This window comes from Anopheles nili, chromosome 3 (assembly GCF_943737925.1).
Source record: "Anopheles nili chromosome 3, idAnoNiliSN_F5_01, whole genome shotgun sequence".
In the NCBI taxonomy this organism is placed as follows: domain Eukaryota; kingdom Metazoa; phylum Arthropoda; class Insecta; order Diptera; family Culicidae; genus Anopheles; species Anopheles nili.
Window position 1 is genome coordinate 42,599,491 of NC_071292.1, and position 19,238 is coordinate 42,618,728.

The 19,238-nt window shown below is 48.4% G+C and overlaps 1 protein-coding gene across 1 annotated transcript in view; it reads left to right on the top strand.

Annotated features, from left to right (window-relative positions):
* LOC128727017 (sodium- and chloride-dependent neutral and basic amino acid transporter B(0+)) overlaps positions 1 to 18,451 on the top strand; it is a 29,446-nt gene extending 10,995 nt beyond the window's left edge. Inside the window, exons 3-8 of the mRNA XM_053820873.1 lie at positions 14,613 to 14,844; positions 14,981 to 15,138; positions 15,239 to 15,282; positions 15,413 to 15,505; positions 15,573 to 15,839; positions 15,923 to 18,451. Of these exons, the coding sequence (XP_053676848.1) occupies positions 14,613 to 14,844; positions 14,981 to 15,138; positions 15,239 to 15,282; positions 15,413 to 15,505; positions 15,573 to 15,839; positions 15,923 to 17,537 (2,409 nt within the window). The 3' untranslated portion in view covers positions 17,538 to 18,451. The remainder of the gene's footprint in view (positions 1 to 14,612; positions 14,845 to 14,980; positions 15,139 to 15,238; positions 15,283 to 15,412; positions 15,506 to 15,572; positions 15,840 to 15,922) is intronic.
* Positions 18,452 to 19,238: the final 787 nt, after the last annotated feature.

The window sequence follows — 19,238 nt, forward strand, 5'->3', positions numbered from 1 at the left end:
GTGTTCTAAGTTTGCATTCCAGACCACGCGTTTCGAGTTCGCGATGGAAAGTTTATCTCGCGCGCGTGTTAGACAAATTAATAATCCCCCGCCCGGACTCTATTTCAGGTGAGCGATATCCTTTTTTTTGCGCGCGCCCGAATTTCGGCGTATCCATTTATTGACGCGCGTCCCTGCCAGGACACATCCATTATGGATGAAGCGAGTGCGTGGTACGGAGCGAAAAGCATCGTTGAAAGCAAAATTATGAAGCCATTATTAGTGCCGGTTTCCGTTGTTTGACGATGAAACTTTTCCTCGAATAAATGTTTTTCCAAGCGCGGTTTAAATAGCACCACTGGCGGGCAGCAGTAGAACAAAACGGGCCACGAGAACGCAACCGAAATCGGCCTACGGGTTGTTTGGCCGTTGGCTCATTATCGTTGCCCTTCGACGGCGACGCCGGTGATTACCGGTTGGGTTGGTTTATTTTCAATTAGGTAATTACTTATCGGAGGCCTTTATGTGCGCCCGTCTGCCTTTTGTTGCCTTTAGCCAGCCAGCCAGCTTTGCGTGCGTATAAAGCTAAACCCGCTTCGCTTCCAATCGAGAATCAGAGCGCGGTTGTATACCTTGCGCTATATGCGCGCAGAATATAGCGCAATTAAGTTTATTTGCATTGGAAGATGTGATAAAGTGTGTGGGGTCGTGTCTTTGATCGCGCGATCAAACGGCGCTTCCAAGCGAGCTTAGACATTCCGCATTTTATGCCCATCGTGATGTCTTTCGTCCTGGCCTTGAGCCCCCAACCAACCCTGAAGCAGGACGAAAAATAAACCCATCGTACTTCTACGCAGTCACAGCCGCAGTGACGTCATGCCGTTAAAGGGATGGCGGCATCATTTAAGGGTCGTTCGGAGTGAATGATTTATCGTGTTTCAAGCGCGTGATCCTGAAGCTATCAGGCATACAGTCACGATCGAAACCCAGCCGGGCTGAAGATGACGACACTGAGACAAAACAACACTGGAAACATACACACGCGCACACACACACACACACACCGATACCATCCAAAAGGGAAACGCAAATTCCTCGCGATGGTCGCATCGTCGAGTCATCGGTCAGGGCGTTTATGTTTCGTTACATCACGACGTTTTGGGAGGAAAACTGGAATTTCGGGCTGTTCCGAGAAGCGCGCCACGTAATGCGGAATCGAGGAATTGGGTGCCGCAAATCAGCCACCACCAGCAGCAGCAGCAGCAGCATGCGGAACTAAAAACAACATCCCGTCGATCCGTTGCCGATCGCTGTGACGTTGCCGTTAGCTTTCGATAAATCGCGCGAGCAGCATGATTCGAAGCATGTATCGATAATCTTTTCTCACCTGACTTTTTGACCGCCAGCAATTATCGTTTCGGCTGCTCAGCGTATCATTTGAAATGGGGTTTTCCAAAGGGCCGCAAATGAGCAAAGACCTCATCTTAGTAGAGTCCGCCCTAGGGTGGGTGGACGCCGAAAATACAATGGTAGAAATATGCTGAAATAATTGCCACGAGAGTGACACTTTCGTGTGATGGTGGATACAGATGTCTACAGAAGCGCTAAACAAGCGTTCGCTTTTGTTTTACGTTTGTGTGGTCACTAAAATGCCATTAGCCGGTGCCACCGGTGATGGGTGCCTTAATGTAGCTGGGTTGCAAAAGCTGGTTTGCTGTTGTTTGTAAAAGAAACTGAAAACGTATCTATCTCTCACAGCCCGGAACAAAAGAACTCCATTGATGGTGTTGAATAATTGTCACATTCCGGTCAATGATGCAAGTGTTACAGGGCATGCTTTATGTTATCAGCTAGTTAAATGTCATCGTAAATGTAACCTAATTTTGCGAACAAGGAAGATCTGAGATTGAACTGAAATCATGCGACCCGGAATTGGTACGAGTCGCTACGCCGCAAACCGAGCTTATCGCTTGGATCCTTCAGACAATCATTTCTTATGGTGTGCTGGATATAGATTTCAGTATGATGTTATAGACAGAAAGGGAAAATTACAACCCATAAATGATGCTTCTAAAACTAATCATTGTAAAAAGAAACTATAGCCAATGTTCCGCGCGCAATTTCAACTTCAGTTGCTGCTAGCGCCATCTAGCGTTCAGTAGGTGAAGCTTTCGGTAACATTTACTTTTTTGGATTTCCAATGACCGTAAATCATTTCAATCCAAAGTCAAGAATAACCATTAATAATTTTACATTTCAGTTTACATGATTTAAAGAAATCGAACTGTAAGTTATGTGCAAGCCTTGTATGTTGTTGCAATAGCATTTGTTGAGCTCATGACGTTGAGGGTTAATATCCAAATAAACGCCTACGTGTATGCAATCCGTGTAGCATGCATTCATGTCGAGCATCATGTGTTGCGAGCAGTGCCGTATATGCATTTTGCTTTGATACATTTAAAATGTTATTGCTTTCACGGTCACAACTCATCGATTTACATTTGTGAATTGTAATGGATAATAGACATTTCAGTCATATAACTGGATACGCACGTTAATTTGAATTAGGATTCCTTTATCTGAGTTATACATCATTTTTATTTATTTTATCTCTAGTTATGATTACTTCCGTTGCGTTGGACATTTCGTTGAGGATTTTTTTCGCCATATTTGTTCGTTATTCCGTGCATCAGATGCTGCTAAAGCTCTGATGCGATTTCGAAAGTATTTACTGTAACTTTAGCAAAGCTGACAACTTAATTTGTTAGTGTAAGATCTCCTGTTTGATTCTTTTTACATTGTTTGCTAATGGTCGAAAGTCGTGATTGGAACCAAATTAACACACAAAACACACTGGGTGTTCCTGCAATTGCTTCTCTCCGCCCGCAATCAAGTGAAAAAGGTATAAATGAAGTGGGACAGGCACGCAACTTGCTACGACGCACATGTCCACACCGATTAAAGGCTAAATGGCACGGGTGGGTTGGGGGATAAATAAGATTAAAAATGAATTAACATTTGACACGCGATCGGGGGGTTTAGGTGCGCACGACCTTTGTCGACAGAGACAGGGGCCGGAGAAACTTTCGTTCCATGCGTCGTCGAGAGAGTGTGGAATCATGGGAATTTGTGGGCTCCGTAAGCTCGCTCTAAACCTCTAACAACAGCTAAAAAAGGGGGGGCTATGAACCGGTTGAAAGCTGAACGAGGCAAAGCGAAAATAGTTGACGATGCCCGGAACGGAACTGAGGCTCAGAATCGCATCCTCTCCCGTGCCTGGTATGCGAAATTCCATGCTTCCGTTTTCAGAACCGAGCGCGTGAAGAACGAATGCAGCAAGAGCGCGATAGCGATAGTGAGGAGATCCACAAAAATTAACCACCGAACGGGTGAAGTGGGTCAATGTAATTTCAGGCCGCAACGAGCAGGGACCGGCTGCATTCTTGGTCGAGATTCAGCAGACCGGCTGGCCCTCCTTGGGGCTATGTTCTACTAGTTTTTAATGATTCTAGTTACGCCGGCTTCATTATCGTACCATCGGCTTTCGCGCCTTATTCGCGCGAAGCTCGTTCAGATTTTTGCCTCCCGGGCTTACAGGGCAAACAAATGGCAAAATAGAAGCAAAAAAGACAAGAAGAAAGAAGCTAAAGACATTGAGATCAGGAGTGGGAAGAACGGAGCGAAAAATAGGAACCACCACGCAGGATAATTACGTTTTAATGGGCATCGCTTGGTCCCAGACCGTTTGGTAGAGGGATTTATTTTCCCTGGGGCAGTTTCCAACATTCTAACGCTCACCGGCGAACGTTTGCCGCATTTTGGGGTGGTTTTAACTGCATTTCTCGCATCGCAATCGTTAACGAAAAAGGTTCGACCAAAAAAAAAGCATTACTCCCATACGTTACACACTGTGCATGAGAACTTTGCTGCCTGTCCGCAATCGCATAATTTCGGAACTTTAAACGTCTCTTCCCGCCAGAGATGCGGCTGTTGCTAATGAGAAAACGTGCGATGCAACAACTCGTCGCACAAATTGAGCAATGGCGTTGAACATGAATGCGCCGTTACGGATGGTGAATAATAAACGATTTGGTGACGAGTTTAGCACCAGGAATAAATATTTTAATTGCATTTACCTTTACGTCTCGAAGATGAGCCTGGCTCTCTTCAACTTCATCAATCTCGTTCTCCCTCATCCGCCACAATGTGTTTGGAATTCGTAATCATTTTTTTTTCACTTTTCATCCCGCCATGTCACCTTTTATCCACCTCATCATTCTACCTGGCCGGGGCTAAACAAAACTTTCCCGGATATGCAAATCGCCCGTGATGCTGAAGATTTGTGTTTTCACTTAAGAGCTGGCGCTCCCCAAACACGAATCGCTCGCGTCATCAGACGAAATCCTCACCGAAATCGGTGGCACTTTACGTAACGTCGCGCGTTGTGTTTATAAAACGGTTTTTGTTGTTGTTATTTCCTTTTTTTCGAGTGAATTCCGCGAGGCTTAAACCCCTGCTCTCGATCTCGGTTAACCTGCATTCTCACCGAACGTACCGATCATGTTGCGCCAGTGTAACAAATGACCAACCAACCTAGCTCTCTCCCATCGTAATCGCTCCCGTTCCGGCAGGTTTAGGTTTTGATGCTGAAACACACACCCACCCCAACACGTTACGGCTGATTGGGGGCTGATGTCGATCGATCGAACATCGTCGGTGTGGGCAACACCAAGGATGTCCCAATCCAGCCACCCAAATGCAGGTGTGGTGGAGCTTCTTTCTTCGTTTCGCGTTCAAGGAAAGCCCCGACGAAGCGTGTTACTCAAACAGCTTGAGCTTGTTTTTTTTTTTGCTTTGGTTTGGGCTGTTTGCACTTTTCCGCACGGTTCCATTGCAGGGTGCGCGGAAAAATTGCCAAACTCATTTGAGCAAAACCTCGTTAAAGAACGAAAGTGTGAAACACCGACCGAGCCCCGTTTGTTTTGGGTGGACTTTTGGTTTTGTCTTTTTTCTTTCTCAACTTCGTTATCTTGTTTTTGTTTTTGCTTTTTTTGCTATCATTATTAATTTTCCATCTCCGCCCGGCTGACGGCGGCGCCATTATCAGCATGCACCAAACCGGATGTCGGTGGGTGGGAGTGAAAAAAGAAAAGGAAACCCTCCCTCCCTCCTTCCTTCTCCGCTACCACGAGTCCATATATCGGGGTGGGTTGATCTTCGCCGGTGCAACGATCGCTTAGTGTCGATTGTTCGGAATGGATGGAAAACGAGCCGTTTTCTAAATTAAATTAATGCTTCGATTTTTTTTTCTTCTCTCTCCACCCCGTCTGCCTCATCTTCGCGCGGGTGCATTTTCTCCCTGCGTTGGGTTCGCTCGCGTGTGAGGAAGCTGAGGAAGAGCCGTGCACTCACTTTTACCCACACGCGAAACCCAACCCGTCCGCCCCAGGTTGTTCAATGGTGATGCAAACAATGCTCCGAAGATTCACCATCAGGAAAATGGGAATCGATGCATCGAAGCGGCGATGTTTGGGCGATCGTTTATAGTAGGCGCATAATTCTCGCTTCCGGTTATGCAAGCTCCTTCTCCTGCTGTCCATTTGGCTTTCTATCGTTTAGGATGATCGTTCCCTAAAAGGGTCCCATAAAGTCTCGATATCTTTCGTTGTAACGCTGCACACCCCATGGCGGGAGAGTCAGCTAAGCTGCTTCTTTGTGGAGTCCCGTGTGTTGTCACACGACCGAAGAGCTTTTTCGCCCACGATTGGCAGCAGAATCTCTCCCTGTCCTGTGGTACCAGCAGCAGCAGGTTGGTTCCCTGACCCATTCCACTTCATAATCGCGGTGAAAGAACCGCCAGAGACCACATGCAAAAGTACACAGTGTAACAGTGAAAATGCATCCCATGAAGTGAGAGTGAGAGAGAGAGAGAGAGAGAGAGAGAGAGAGAGAATGGAGATGGAGAGTCACAGAAAGCCAACAACGATCGTGGGATTCGGGACGCACGCGATGCGTTTGTTTCAAAGGGAAGTAAAAGGTCGTGTCCTTCACCAGACGCCGGTTCCGACGAAGCTCTCTCTTTCTCTCGTACACGAACAAAAAAAAATTAATAAAAAACCGAGAGCCACATGGGGATGCCGGCGTATTCATGCCGCGTCGCCTAATGGGTGGATTATACAAATTTCCTCATCACAACTATTCGAGGACAGCGCGCGAACAAGCCGATTGGAGAAAGTTTTTTTTTTCTGCCGCCCAACCAAAAGCCCAGCCAGTTTCGAAAGATTCGATTGATTATTTTTTTCCTCCGTTTTGTTTTGCTCCAATCCACAACCCTACAGAAAAAAAGCTTTTTCTTCCAATTCGGCTTGCTCCCTTTCGACTGCGCCAGTTTCAATCGTCCACTGCGGGAGCAGGAAGTGCGTTACGAAACACCAACAAAATCGAGCAGAAGGAACGTTGACAAACCCCTTGAAGGGGCCGGTGTGATATAATATTTTTTTTCGGGTGCTGGAAACATGAAAAACACACCACCTAATGGGTTTATGGCACAAAAATGTGCCCTCGAGAAAGCGAACCCTGCCGCCATTAGTAAATACCATCCCGTCGAGATGTTTATCATGCGAGATCGAGCGCTTGGATCGAGCGTTAAACAGCTCAATTGACTAATTGATGAGCGGCCGTCGTTGGTGGGTTTTTGGGTGCACTGCACTGCCAATGTGTGTTTTGGAAATCCTAAAACCCTCAAGCGATGTTGCACACTGTACACTAGCAGCAGTTCGCACCTGCAAGGCGCATTGCAGGCCGTTTTACAGCTCTTCTGTGGCAAGAAGAAGCTTGTCGTTCTGCGGCCCCCGAAAAAACGGACTCGTGCGCGTGTTGCCAATGCACCACACACGCCGGCACCGGGTGTAAGTCACGATTTACCAACGCGATCGCTAATTGCCGTGTGGCCTACTCCAGCCGTTTTGGTCTCGGCTTTGGTCTCTATCGGCGGCTCCCGGGGCTTTCTGGGCTGGGTGTGTTTTAATCCGGAGAACCCTTTTGCAAGGGCGAGAAGCGCGAGTGGTAAGTACGTAAGTCTCGCGCCGTATCGAAATGGCATTCGCAAGTGCACGCATACGCAAACGGTTCTGTTAGCTCACGAATCGAAGCGGAAAAGGGCACAAAAAAAAGAACGAAGGCAGGCACTTGCGACGCGTTGGGTGGAAAGCCTCGGTTCGTTCTCTTCACGGGCCCTTTTTTCTCGCACAAAATGCATCCCCCAGTTCCTGCGTCCCATGGTGTGGGTGACTTTGGGTGTAGGTGTTTGAGAGGAATGCACCGGAGAGGATTGTAGACCTGCCCACCACGATTGGATGCTGCTGGCAGTGAAATAAGACACCTTGACGCGTCGGATTGTTCATTTTTTGATGCGTTGGACAAACCGCTTGGCACGGGCCTTGGGTGGCAGGCGTTATGGTAGTGTTTCGGTCGTGTTGTGTGTGGGTGAGCGTGTTGATTACTCCCCGGCACTAAGACGCGTGTCCGTGCGGTTGGTCATCGGTGGTTTTGGTTGAGACAACGAACCTTTGATGTTCCAAGAAATGTGGTTTTTCGTAGCCTTTTGTGCGAAAGTGTGGAGAATATTTGAACACCATCTAATGAAACCAGTTTCGTTGTAACGCCGGTATCACAAAGTGTTCATTAATGCGAATAAAATCATAGAAAAATGTCTTTTCGATCAATAGCTACTTAAACAACTACTTAATTAAATGCCTAAGGTGACCATTTGATGCTTGAAATCCCCTGCGGTTCTCATTATACAACAAATCCCTACAGCAGTACTCTAAATCCTGTATTGTGATACAAAATATAACAACGATCTAAGACTGTTTCTAAATTTGGGTTTGGAAAAATGTTTGACAATTAGGGTCCCTTAATACTTTCAGATGAAAAATTCAGAAAATAATTTAAATTATTTTTTTTTATTTTCTATCAATCAATTCTTTGGAAGCTTTTATTGTAAGCTTTTCGTAGAGCACTCTAATAATGTTTGCTTTTATGATGTGTGTCTCTATCATAAGATTCCAGTGAGATGCTTAATCAAACGGCAATTGAAATTTAACGATAAACGTCTTTGTTTGAATATTGCAGTAATGCCCATTTCACATAGCTTTAGTAAAACGGGTTTCCTAAGAATTAATAAGAATTTGATCGTGTAAAAATCAACACGAAAGCAGTAAAACCAAGAAAAACAAACAGAAAAAATATAGTAACAATATATTACAGCACATGATTGGCTAAAGAAAGCATCCCCAAATAGACTCAAAAACGCTCTTCTTCCAGTGCATATTTGGTGCTTATTAATGGCAAACGTTTTATTACCACCATTCATAAAATGCATCCATTAACCAGGCAATTGGCCACATAATGGACTACCGCGTGCTTCTCCTCATTGACAATTAACTAAATCCCACGGCAAAAAGCGAAATGGAATTAAATCTCTCTCTCTCTCTCTCTCTCTCTCTCATGCTCTCTCTCTTTCTCTCTCTCCCCATACGCGTGGCGCTTGCCGGCCGAAATAAACACACCTAATTATGATAAATCCATAAGCGCGCGCCCTTCGCTCAACCAAACCAACCGGAAGCTTGCGAAACGTGACTCGCAAATAGCGGTTCGAGGGAGGAAAAAAGCGCAACAATAAACGCATCCAAACCTCTGACCCACTTGTTGCGCCCCTGGGAAGTAGGTTCTTTCCCCGGTCGGTCCGATTTCCCTTTCTCGAGTTTGTTGATTTTCTGCCCTCGCAGCGCACGTTGACATTGATGTGTCGTGTCTGCGTTGTGCGTAAGCTTTCGCACCCGGCAATTTGGAGTGTCAAGTGAACCTGGGGCTGTTCGAACGGTCAGCATCGACAGATCTTGCATCGTGCGTCCTTCCCGTGCAAAATGCGTGTGTCGCCATGCGCGAAAGTTAACCCGTGCTCCAACCGTTGAATTTCACGCAAACCCCAACCCACGGAGATGGCTGGCAAAAAAATGCTGAGCTCGCGTATTCTCAACCCTCCCAGAAAACGCCACCACGCGAGAGAGAGAGAGAGAGAGAGAGAGCGAGCGGGAAAAAAGGTGTTCTTTTCCACCCGTTGGGTGGTGGGTTTTCTCTTGCTCTCACTCTCTTTGTTGCAAGAGCCCAACAGCAGGTGGGAAGCCTTCTCGAGTCGCGTTTCGTGGCTTTGGGCCCGGTGCCGGCCTTCGATGGTTCAGTTCACACTCTATTCCGGACGGTGCCACATCGCGTGATCTGTTTGGGGTTTTTTGAGCGCGGGTGTGTGTCTGTGTGCGCGTGATCCTTTGCGTGGCCACCGCAAACAAAGTGAGAATCGTCCGTGCGTGCGCGGAACGTTTGGTGACGCGTAACGAACGCCACGCCAAAGGGGTTGCCCTAAAGTTTGGGTCAGTTAAACCACCCCGAAAGTGGTTCAAGGGCGAGTTTTGTTATTTTATTTTCGAGGTGAAAAAGAGAGACTTTCCACTCTACCATGGCGCATGGAGGAGCTGTTGTGATCGAGGGAAAAGTGGGAAAAATGAAAACAAAAAAAGAACAACACACAACAAAAGGTCAGCCGATCTTTCGGGCATGAGGTTGGCGACCAAAAAAAATGCACCACCGAGTGCAATTGTGCAAGTGCATTCGATAATGGGAGAGTGTGTGTGTGGTGCATTGAGACAAAAAAAGCAAGGAACGTTTATTTACAAGTGCACATACCTGTTGAAGCGGTTTAAAACCCCACCCAAACGTCATTCCATTCCCGTGTGCCACGATGGGGGATGAACAAAAAAAAATCAACCCTTTCGTACCTCGCGAGGGCCCACGACAGGAGCCTCCCATGAAGGAAGCCTAAAAAGAAAGCCTCCAAAAGGCACACGCCACGGCCTTGCCGAAAAAAAAAAACCCAACCACATAATTAAACCCACACGAAGCCCCAGTCACTGGCCAGACAGGTGTTGACATGGAGGGGTTTTTTTTTGCTCGTGGTGGTTCGGCTTTTGGCCACAAACAAATTCCGTGCCAAAAATCGTAACGAGCTACGGGTGAAGCAATTAAGCCGGATGGAATGTTCCGTTCGGAAGCTGTTCGCTTTCGAGTCAATTAATCCTGCCCTGCCAGGAAAAGGAACTTTTCTCCCGAGTGCTGCGCGGGAAGCGATCGTCCCACTTTACCGGACGATCGACCGATCGTTTGCGTTTGGTAGCGTGGGATGCATTTTCCCGCCGCCGTCGCCGCTGGTGGCCTGCTGAAAGAAGTCGCCGCTCTTTTGCGGTGTTTCAGAGGCGTCGTTAAGTGTGCGGGAGGCCTTCATTGCGCCAGCAAAGTCGCGGGGTGCGATTATTGAAGCTTTTTTTTTCTCGAACTCTCGACTGCTTCGTTCATTTCATGATGGAGCGTTTCTTCAATGATGCGGCGTGGAAACAAAAAGAAACCCACCCACCCTCTGCCAGGGAGTTGTGGTTCTTCCTAATTACGGTGGAGTATATTTTTTCGGGACGGCCTTTTTTTTGTAGTTCTTTTTTCGACTATCACGATCACGGTGCGATCGGTGGCCTGAGCTGGCAAAAAGGTGCACTTTCCATCGTGCGGTGGGTGGCGTTTGGTGCCGTGTTCAAAATTAAGGTACAACCGCTGGAAAGTGGACACAAACAACTGGTACAATTCTCATCGATTCGTCGCTTTTGGTCGCGTCTGTCTGCCTATCCGTCTGGGCGTTCGGGTTGACTGTCGCAGGCACGGGCTAAAATTAGCCCACCCGAATATTGGGGGCTGTTTTGCTTTATTGCCTTTTTGTGGGCTTTCATTTTTTTTCTCGTTTTGCGCTTATTGCACGATCACCTGGAACAAATGCGAAACCTTTTTTTTTTAGTTTTTTTTTGGAGGCCGAGTCTCGTGACTTTTTCCCATCGGGGGTATGAGTTTTTTGGGCAATTTTTTAGACCATCAGCAAGCTAGTCGTCTTATCGAGCGCTCTCGAGCCACAACAGGATGTCAATGAACCACAGCATCTGGAGCTGCTGCCTTTTGCCGCTTGCCGCCAGCCAGGCCAGGGAAAGCTCGACGAGTGTTTTCTCCATCCACCGCCGTCGATGGTGTACCTCGTGCATGTTTTATGTGCCACAAGTGGACAATGGGTGGCGTGCATTATTTTCTACCGTCCCGGTGGAGGCTCTATTGTTCGTTGCAAGAGCGTGCTGCAGTGTGCAATAAATCTGGACTGCCTGGGTTTAAAGTGACCCATACCGGGCGAGTTGCCGTTCTCATAAATATAGCACACGGCGAAATATGCTCCGGTTTGAGAACACTCGGCAAGAAATTGCGCCACACACATACACACGACACATAACGAGCTTTCATGCATCGAACCAACCAAAAAACGAGCGGAATTGCATTCGACAATGACGTGCGCGATGACGCAATCCCAGTGTCCCGGTCAATCGAACGTTTGAAGAACCAGTTTACTGATCAAAGTAGCATTCCTTTCGAGCTCCGCTCACGAGGAGAGCTTTCTAAAGCCACTGCACCCACGCCCAAGGCCTAAAAGTTCAAGTTCTCGTCCACACACACATCCACCCACCCACCCACACGTGCTCGACGTTTGGCAAGGCAATTATTACAACTCAATTCCCTGCGCCGTTTCTTCGATGGAAAGCGTCCTCCACGCGACCGTGGGTGATGGAAGACGGAAATAAAAACTCACCACGTGGGAGAACATCGATCCCGAAAAAGGGGATGGCTTCTTTACGGGAAGGGAGATTCGTTAATGCGGAACTATACATGTTCCCGCCTTCAACGCCCAATCGTGTGGCCGATGGCCTTTGCGATATTCCAAGCCGTCCAATGTGTCACCGAAAGCGCGTAGGAGCTTTTGGGGTGGAAAAAAAACTAGCTATTAGCTTTCGATTGGCGGGGGAAGCTCATTTCCATGAACCACCGATTGGCGGGATCTCGGGGTTTTTTTGTGTGTTACTATTTCTGCATTGCAACAAGCGAATCAATCGAGCAAAAAAGGCAAACGAGCTGAGCGACCTGTTGTGGGCGATCTTTTGCAGCCACACTTCCCTGGTGCGCTTGAACAAATCTCTCGACCTCCTCGAGCTCCTCAAGCACTTCCCAGGTGTGACGGCAGGCTCAAGAAGCCCAGAGGGAAGGAAAAGTACCACGACGACGACAATTTGTTGCCGTTGGTGTAACATTTTTCATGCACCGGCGGGTTTGATCTCGATATGCTGTAAATGCCCGGGAGTAGGAGCACTCCGCGGGTCTCCAGCAGCTGATGCATGAAGTAAAGTTGGTCTGGCCTTCTCCAGTAGGTCGGCATGCTTCGAGAAAGCTTCCTCCAAGCCCGCTGTCGACAGCACACCATTTTTACCGCGGTTAGCGTTGGCAAATGGCACTGTCATCAGTTCCTCCACTAATGGAAGTCGACCTGACAGGAAGCACAGGAGCGACGAGAAGTAGGCTGTTTGTAGGTTTTTTTTCCATCATCACAGCCTCCTTGGATGCTGCGCTAAACGTCACTGACGCGATGCATCAATTTTACTCTCTCCAAAAAGTGAACAATGCACGCGCTCTGCTATAACAGACCCGCTGATGATCTAACAAACTATCTCCTGTGCGAAGATCCGTGATCCGTGGGGAAATGGTGTGATTTTATAATGACCAATTTGTGCCGCTTCTTCAGCGTCGAATCCGTGTGTGTGTCCGATGAGGCGAACACACCTAAATGCAGTTGCACCTGCAGTTGGATCTTCAGGTCCATCGATTCGTGCAGATCAATTTCGTGCGGCAAAATCGTCACGGGGATTGGAATGCGTTTATGGTTTCTTCCGTCCGCTTTAACATCGGTTATGCTTGCACCAAACCCCCTTTCGTTTATAGTGCAGTTTTCGCAATGGCACACCCAACCACACGCCGAGTGGTGTGATGATTGTGAGCGGCGTGTGAAAAAGTGATTAGTGCCATTGAGGAACCCCGTCACAAATGCGCTTGCTTTGGGGCAAGAAAAGAGAAGAAAACCCCGCGGTGCCCTCGTTATGGACCGGAATCGCTAATTATGCATCGCCTGCACCCGCGCCGATGGTCATAATCGGGGACTAAAGGTCCCTTTGCAGCAGTAGCATCAGCGTCGTCGTTGTCGTCGTCGTCGTTCCCCGGGCCGTTTCCGGGAGAAATGCGCTCCTTCTTCGTCATTGTCAAGCTACGGGACACAGCTTGGCGACCTATTCGTGGCAGGCCCGTAACCGACGGGCGTGAAGCATCCATCCGCTACGAGGCAGGCTAACATCGTGTCTAGCGAAGCTACAGGAAACCACAATGAGATGATGATGGGCCGTACCTTGCCAGTGGCGATGGGTGTGCGGTTGGGCGCGAGAGGGAAAGTGTGGAAAACGCGCTCACACACTAAGGACTCTCGCTGAGTGTTTTGTGTCTCAACAACAAGAAAAAAAAAAGAAAAACCGCGAACCCCCACGACGAGTTGATAAATAGAGCAATATTTAATCAAAAAAAAAAAGAAACAAACACACACACGTTCGTGAATTCGTTAATGTGAAGAGTGGAAAAAAAAACACCCCCACCCATAGGGGAGGCTACCCTGGTTGGGACAGCAAATAAAACAAACAGAAAACCCCCCGAAAAAAATCAACCAAAAACCCGTAGAGAGTGTCAACAAAATCGGTGCGGCAGCAAGACGGTAACGCGCGGTCGATTCGGAACCCGGAAACCGTGTACCATGAAGCAAAACTTTGGCCGCAAATAAAACACTTAACTGAACGATTAGCGCGGAAGCGAACCGTGTGCATCGTGGGAGGATCGTGAGCGAGCCGCGGGGTGTAAAATATTTATGTGCCAATGTTGGGAATAGTTTTACGATTTTAAGTCAACCACCGCTTGTTGTTGTTGTTGTGTGGGGCGGGGGTGGTTGGGAAACAAAGAAGACGGCGCTGGTGGTCAGTTGTAGCGCCAAGAAACGCGCCAATTAAGCTCACCCTCCCTTCCAAAGGGTGAAACCGAGCCAGAATGAGGAAAATGGATGGCAACAATGCGAAGTACCTGCTCGATTATCTCTACTACACGCGAGATGACGAGCAGTTTCGTTTCTACAAGAAGGTAAGCGCTCTCGAAGAAGCGTGTGAAAAATGCGTGCCTGATTAATTTTCGACAGCGTGCAATATGCGTGCGGGAGTGAGACGAAAACAAACAAAAAATGCATCATTCTAGCAAACAAACGGGGCACGCAGCAGCAGCAACTGCCTTTTCACGCGTGGAAAGGGTTAATTGAAAGACAATCGTAGATTGCTTCGCCTGACGTAGCAATATCGCGTCGGGTGTGTTTACGCTTCACGGATCGAGCACTCGAGCAATCGATACGAGCGTTTGTTCTGGGGCTGAGCAGAGAACGGGAGAAACTTTGAGCCCCGTTTAGCGCCTTTAGGAGGGGGGGTTTCGTTTAAAATGCGGACTGAGCATTCTTTACATCGTGTTTCGTTTTTTGCCCCCCTTTTTTTCCGAACATTTCCATCACACGGGGGTTCGTGCCTTTTCGCATAGTTCGCGCATTGAAGTCTTTCGTTCTGTTTTCGCCCCACCGTTTTCTTCCACAGTCAAGATCATCCATATTTCGCGGTGTGATACTATGCCTCTGCCTGAACCTCACCTTCGCCAACGTGGTCCGGTTCCCGCGGGAACTGCAACTCCACGGGTCCGCCTTCCTGGTACCGTACGTCATCCTGCTCCTTCTAGTCGGCCTACCGGTGGTTCTGCTCGAGGTCTCGCTGGGGCAGTTCCTTGGCCAAGGTTCGGCTCACATGTGGCGTGCAGCTCCCTTCCTAAAGGGTAAGTTCGAACGTCTTTATTGGGCGTTAGCATCTTCGTTTGTTGAACGTCCGGCTGTTCGCGTGGAGTTGCGCAACTTCTCCACCAATTCGAATGTGAAAGAATAATCCCCAGTTTTGTGCGCTTCTCACGACAGGTGCCAGCCTGGTGGGACGTATTGCTTCGTGGCTGGCGGCGATATGGACGTCGATGCAATCCGTGATTGCGTTGCTCTACATCGGTATGCTAGCCTTCAAATCTGTGCCATTGCGGGAGTGCTCTAAATCAGTTACAATCAACCCGCAAGCCATCTACGTAAGTACGGGAGGCTCGCTTGTCGTTCGGCCCTGCTCAAAGTGTGAATTAACTTTCTTTCTCTCCCTTCTTGCTGCTGCCTCACGCGACATGTCTACAGAATGGCTACGATGTACAGCAAAGCAGTGGACAGGAATGTTTGAAGTAAGTGTTCTTCTGCCCCACCGCTCGCAGCGTACTTTGTATTCACTGCACACGTCTGACACCATTTTACCCGGTTGCCCTCGATGGTCGATTCTTATGTGAGCCCTTTTCTCCCTGTTGCCACCCACAGATTAACGTTTCTCCGTCCCGTGTGGAGAAGTTCGCTGTACTTCGGGTTGCTAGCGCTGAGCCTGATACTGCTGTGGGTCATCTCGATGGTCTGGTGAGTATCCCTGGATTTCTGGCAAGCCTGACAACAGCTCGCTCACTCTCGGTTTCGCTTTCCACAGCACGCACAGCGGCAAAATTAACCGCCGATCGGTGTACCTGTTCGGGTTTGCGGCACTAGCCCTGCTCGTCTTCGAGACCGGCTGGGAGGTGACGAAATCGATCAACGAGCAGTACTTCCCCGAACTTTGGCCCTTCCATCCGGAATCGTTCGCCGACAGTACGGTCTGGTTTAACGCGCTCGTCCAGGTGATCTACTCGCTGAACATTGGCTTCGGTGCCGTACCGGTGCTGACCGGCAAGTTCCTCTACAAGGGTGACGCGATCAAGTGAGTTCCCAGCGTCTAGGTTGAAGAACCTGCTCTTGTGGCCCAAAAAAAAAGTGTGACACCATACTTTTGCTTCCCACCAGGACCTCGTTCGTGTACATCCTGTTCAACGTGCTTGTCACCTCGATCGCGGGCGTGTTCTACGTGTTCCAGTTCCACAACACCTTCACGGAGGCGCACCCGTTCTATCCGGAGCTGAGCACGCTTACCGTCATCTACGATCGCGCCATCACGGTGCAGGAATCGGATCCGGCCATCCAGCGGCTCATACCGGCGCTCTCGTACGCGATGATCTTCATCTCATCGCTTGTCTCGATCGCGATCTACGTGTACACCTCGACGCGGATGATCCGGAAGCACCCGAACTACACGGTCTGTCTGGCCGGGTTGGTGGTTGCGATCGCGGGTCTACTCTGCCCGAACTACATCTTCCCGCGCATACTGGACACGCGCATCGTCGGTGCGTTGGCCGTGTGCGCCATGATCTTCGAGATCATCCTCATCATCTGGGTGTACGGATCGAAGAACCTGTACACCGATCTAGAGTTTTCGCTTGGCCGACCAGTGCTGAAGGCGTGGCTGTTCATCTGGGGCTTAATCCCGGTGCTGCTGATGGCGCTGCTCTGCTGGTGGGCGATCACGTACTACGACAACGATCTGCTGATCGATTACTTCCCCAAGTGGCTGCCGGTCGTGTTCAGTTTGACTGTCATTGTGCTGCTGGCGTGTGTCGAGATCAGCAAGCAGGTGGATTACAACGTGTTCAGCATGATCCACGGTGCGACGAAACCCTCCAAGGATTGGGGTCCGGCCGATCCGCTTGTCCGGCACGCCTGGAAGCAATGGAAATCGGTGTGTGAGGATACGGGTGAGCGTGATTTTACGCTGCGACGACGTGGCACTAAGGACTACACGAACTCGATCAAGAAGGGCCAGTATTCGCACTCACACAAGTACGGTGCGTCCTCGAATCGGAACCTCTCGACGGCGGGCAGCAATTCGCCCAACTACAGTGGATCCGTGTTTGGTGATTCCGCCATCGAGGAGGACATGAGCGTGGAGAAGTACCCGCACTATGGCAAACATTCGCCTCAGCAGTCCCAACAGCAGCAGCAGCAACAGCAACATCAGCAACATCAGCAAACCTCACAGCAACACACCGTGCTCGGAATCGGAGCGTACGGGATGGACACACCACCACCATTGCCACCACCCCACGGGGACACCATCGACGACTGTTCGCCCCGTATCTCGGCCAGTTCGCGGAAGTCCTCCAGGGCAACGAATCACGCCAAGCGAACGCCAAGTGAACGCAGCCAAACCGATCTGCTTCCGCCAAACTCGCGGAAGTCCTCCGACAACAGCTTCGAGGAAGCAGGTGCATTCGCTCGGGGCCATGCTAACGTCCGCAATCCGCTTGCCAAGGGTGGCCACCACAACCATAACCACCTGCCAAGGCACTACCACCCACACCACCATCATCACCACCAGCAGCAGGGCAATGGATCGATGGTTCCGGTGCACGGTGGCAAGCAGCAATCCGGTGTGTCGTACCACCAGGACGGAGGAACCCGAAACGATGGTTACAATCGGGACATTTTCATCAGCAACGGACACGCGGCACCATCCGGTGGAGCCGATCACATCTGCTGGCGAAAGTTCTCGATCAACTCGGAGGAATACTCGACGGAGCTGTAGACGTGTTCATGTTACTTCGTTACAACCCATTTTGTTTCGTTTCGTGGGCATTCCATTTTTGTACATATTAGACAAGTGTTGGGCCACAATTTGGGCGCCTCGCCTCGACCCAGGTGTGGACAAGGGACTGATTTCATAGGGATACCCAGCGTGCCGGGGGCGAGCCAGCGGTGGTTTATGTCTTATTTATTCGAATAGCGGAAAATCCCCTCCTTCTCATTCGAATGTCCGAATGTCCGTAGAGTAGTTGTTTGTGTTAGCATGTGTGCATGTGCTGTAGGTGTTGTTTTGTAAGTTCACCTTGATGGGGAAGGATCCCTCTTTACGCTTAACCCTGTTACGTGTTGGAGTGTTGATTTAGCGGAGGAAGTTGCACCCGAACTGAACGAACTAATGGAGCGGATCCTGATGTTCACTGTAAGGCGTAAGGATACCAAAAACAAAATCGAGTAACAGAAAAAAAAAGAATAAAAATCATTGTCTACCACCAAATGAACATGCGCTTGTTAGAAGTGCACCCCACCCGGGTTCGAGACATTTGTTGCATGGTGGATAGATAGAGCGTACTTTTGCGGCTTTTGCGGACGGGCGAGTTATCGACCGTGTTGAATACGAATATATCGAAACGGAAATGTTACATCGTCTACCAGCAATAGTCAACTTAAAAAAAACTCATTTGTAAATTGCCAAGTTTCGTTTGTGTCTGATTTTTTTTTATTCGCCAGCACGGAAAGGTCCCTGTACATATGATTAGCCCACACCTTCCGGATGGCATAGCGGTAATAATAAAATGGTTACTTTTGAAATGACAACCGATCGGGTGTACCATTTTTCAGTTTTTTTGTTGTTTTAGAATTGTTATAGAGTTATAATTTGAGAAAAGGTCACAAGTAAGAAACCAACATAATATGGTCTGGCCGTTCCTACGTTAATAAAAAAATGAATGAAATAGAAAGATACCTACTTGTCTTTTTTTTAAAGAAACTTATGTGTTCGTTGCGTGTCAATCGTTTATTGCAATCGTATTTTGCCATTTGTAGGTAATTCGTTAACATGGCACATGCCGAAGTCTATTGTTAAAAAATCCCGGCCCAAAAAAAATGTTGCTCAGCAGATTGAAGTAAAAAGCCGGCAAATAAAAACACTCAAATAATATCCAGTACTAGGGAAAATACGTTAATTTGGGCATTTTATTTGATCGATCATTCCATTTGAAAATGCGCGTCATTTCCGTGTTTGACGATGAATGTGTTGCTCATTAAATGATCAAGCGTTTTATCCGTTGAAAAATTTCATGAGATGCTATAAATTGAGAAAAAAGGAATAACAAACCGAACGTTTTTTAAAAAAACGAAACCAAGATGTTTTTTTTAACTTCTAAAGAGTCACTGCGTTAATGAATTGTAATACAAAGAAGACAAATCTGATTTAAATTCCCTCTTATTTCAAAACGGACTTCCCGGATATATAAGAGCTTCCTCAAGGCCGTCTTTTGCTCTATTCTTAGGGAGAGTGTGATACACAGTCGGGAAATTCGATCAGAAAAGATATTAAACCAAGTGCTATTGATCTCGCCCGATGTGATTCAGGCTGGCAGAAGAACGACCTTCGGGGTATATGCCAAAAAAAGACGCTCCAACCAAAGACAACACTCCTTCCCCGGTAGTTATCCTTGTTCCCAAGCTTTAACGATCAGTAGGT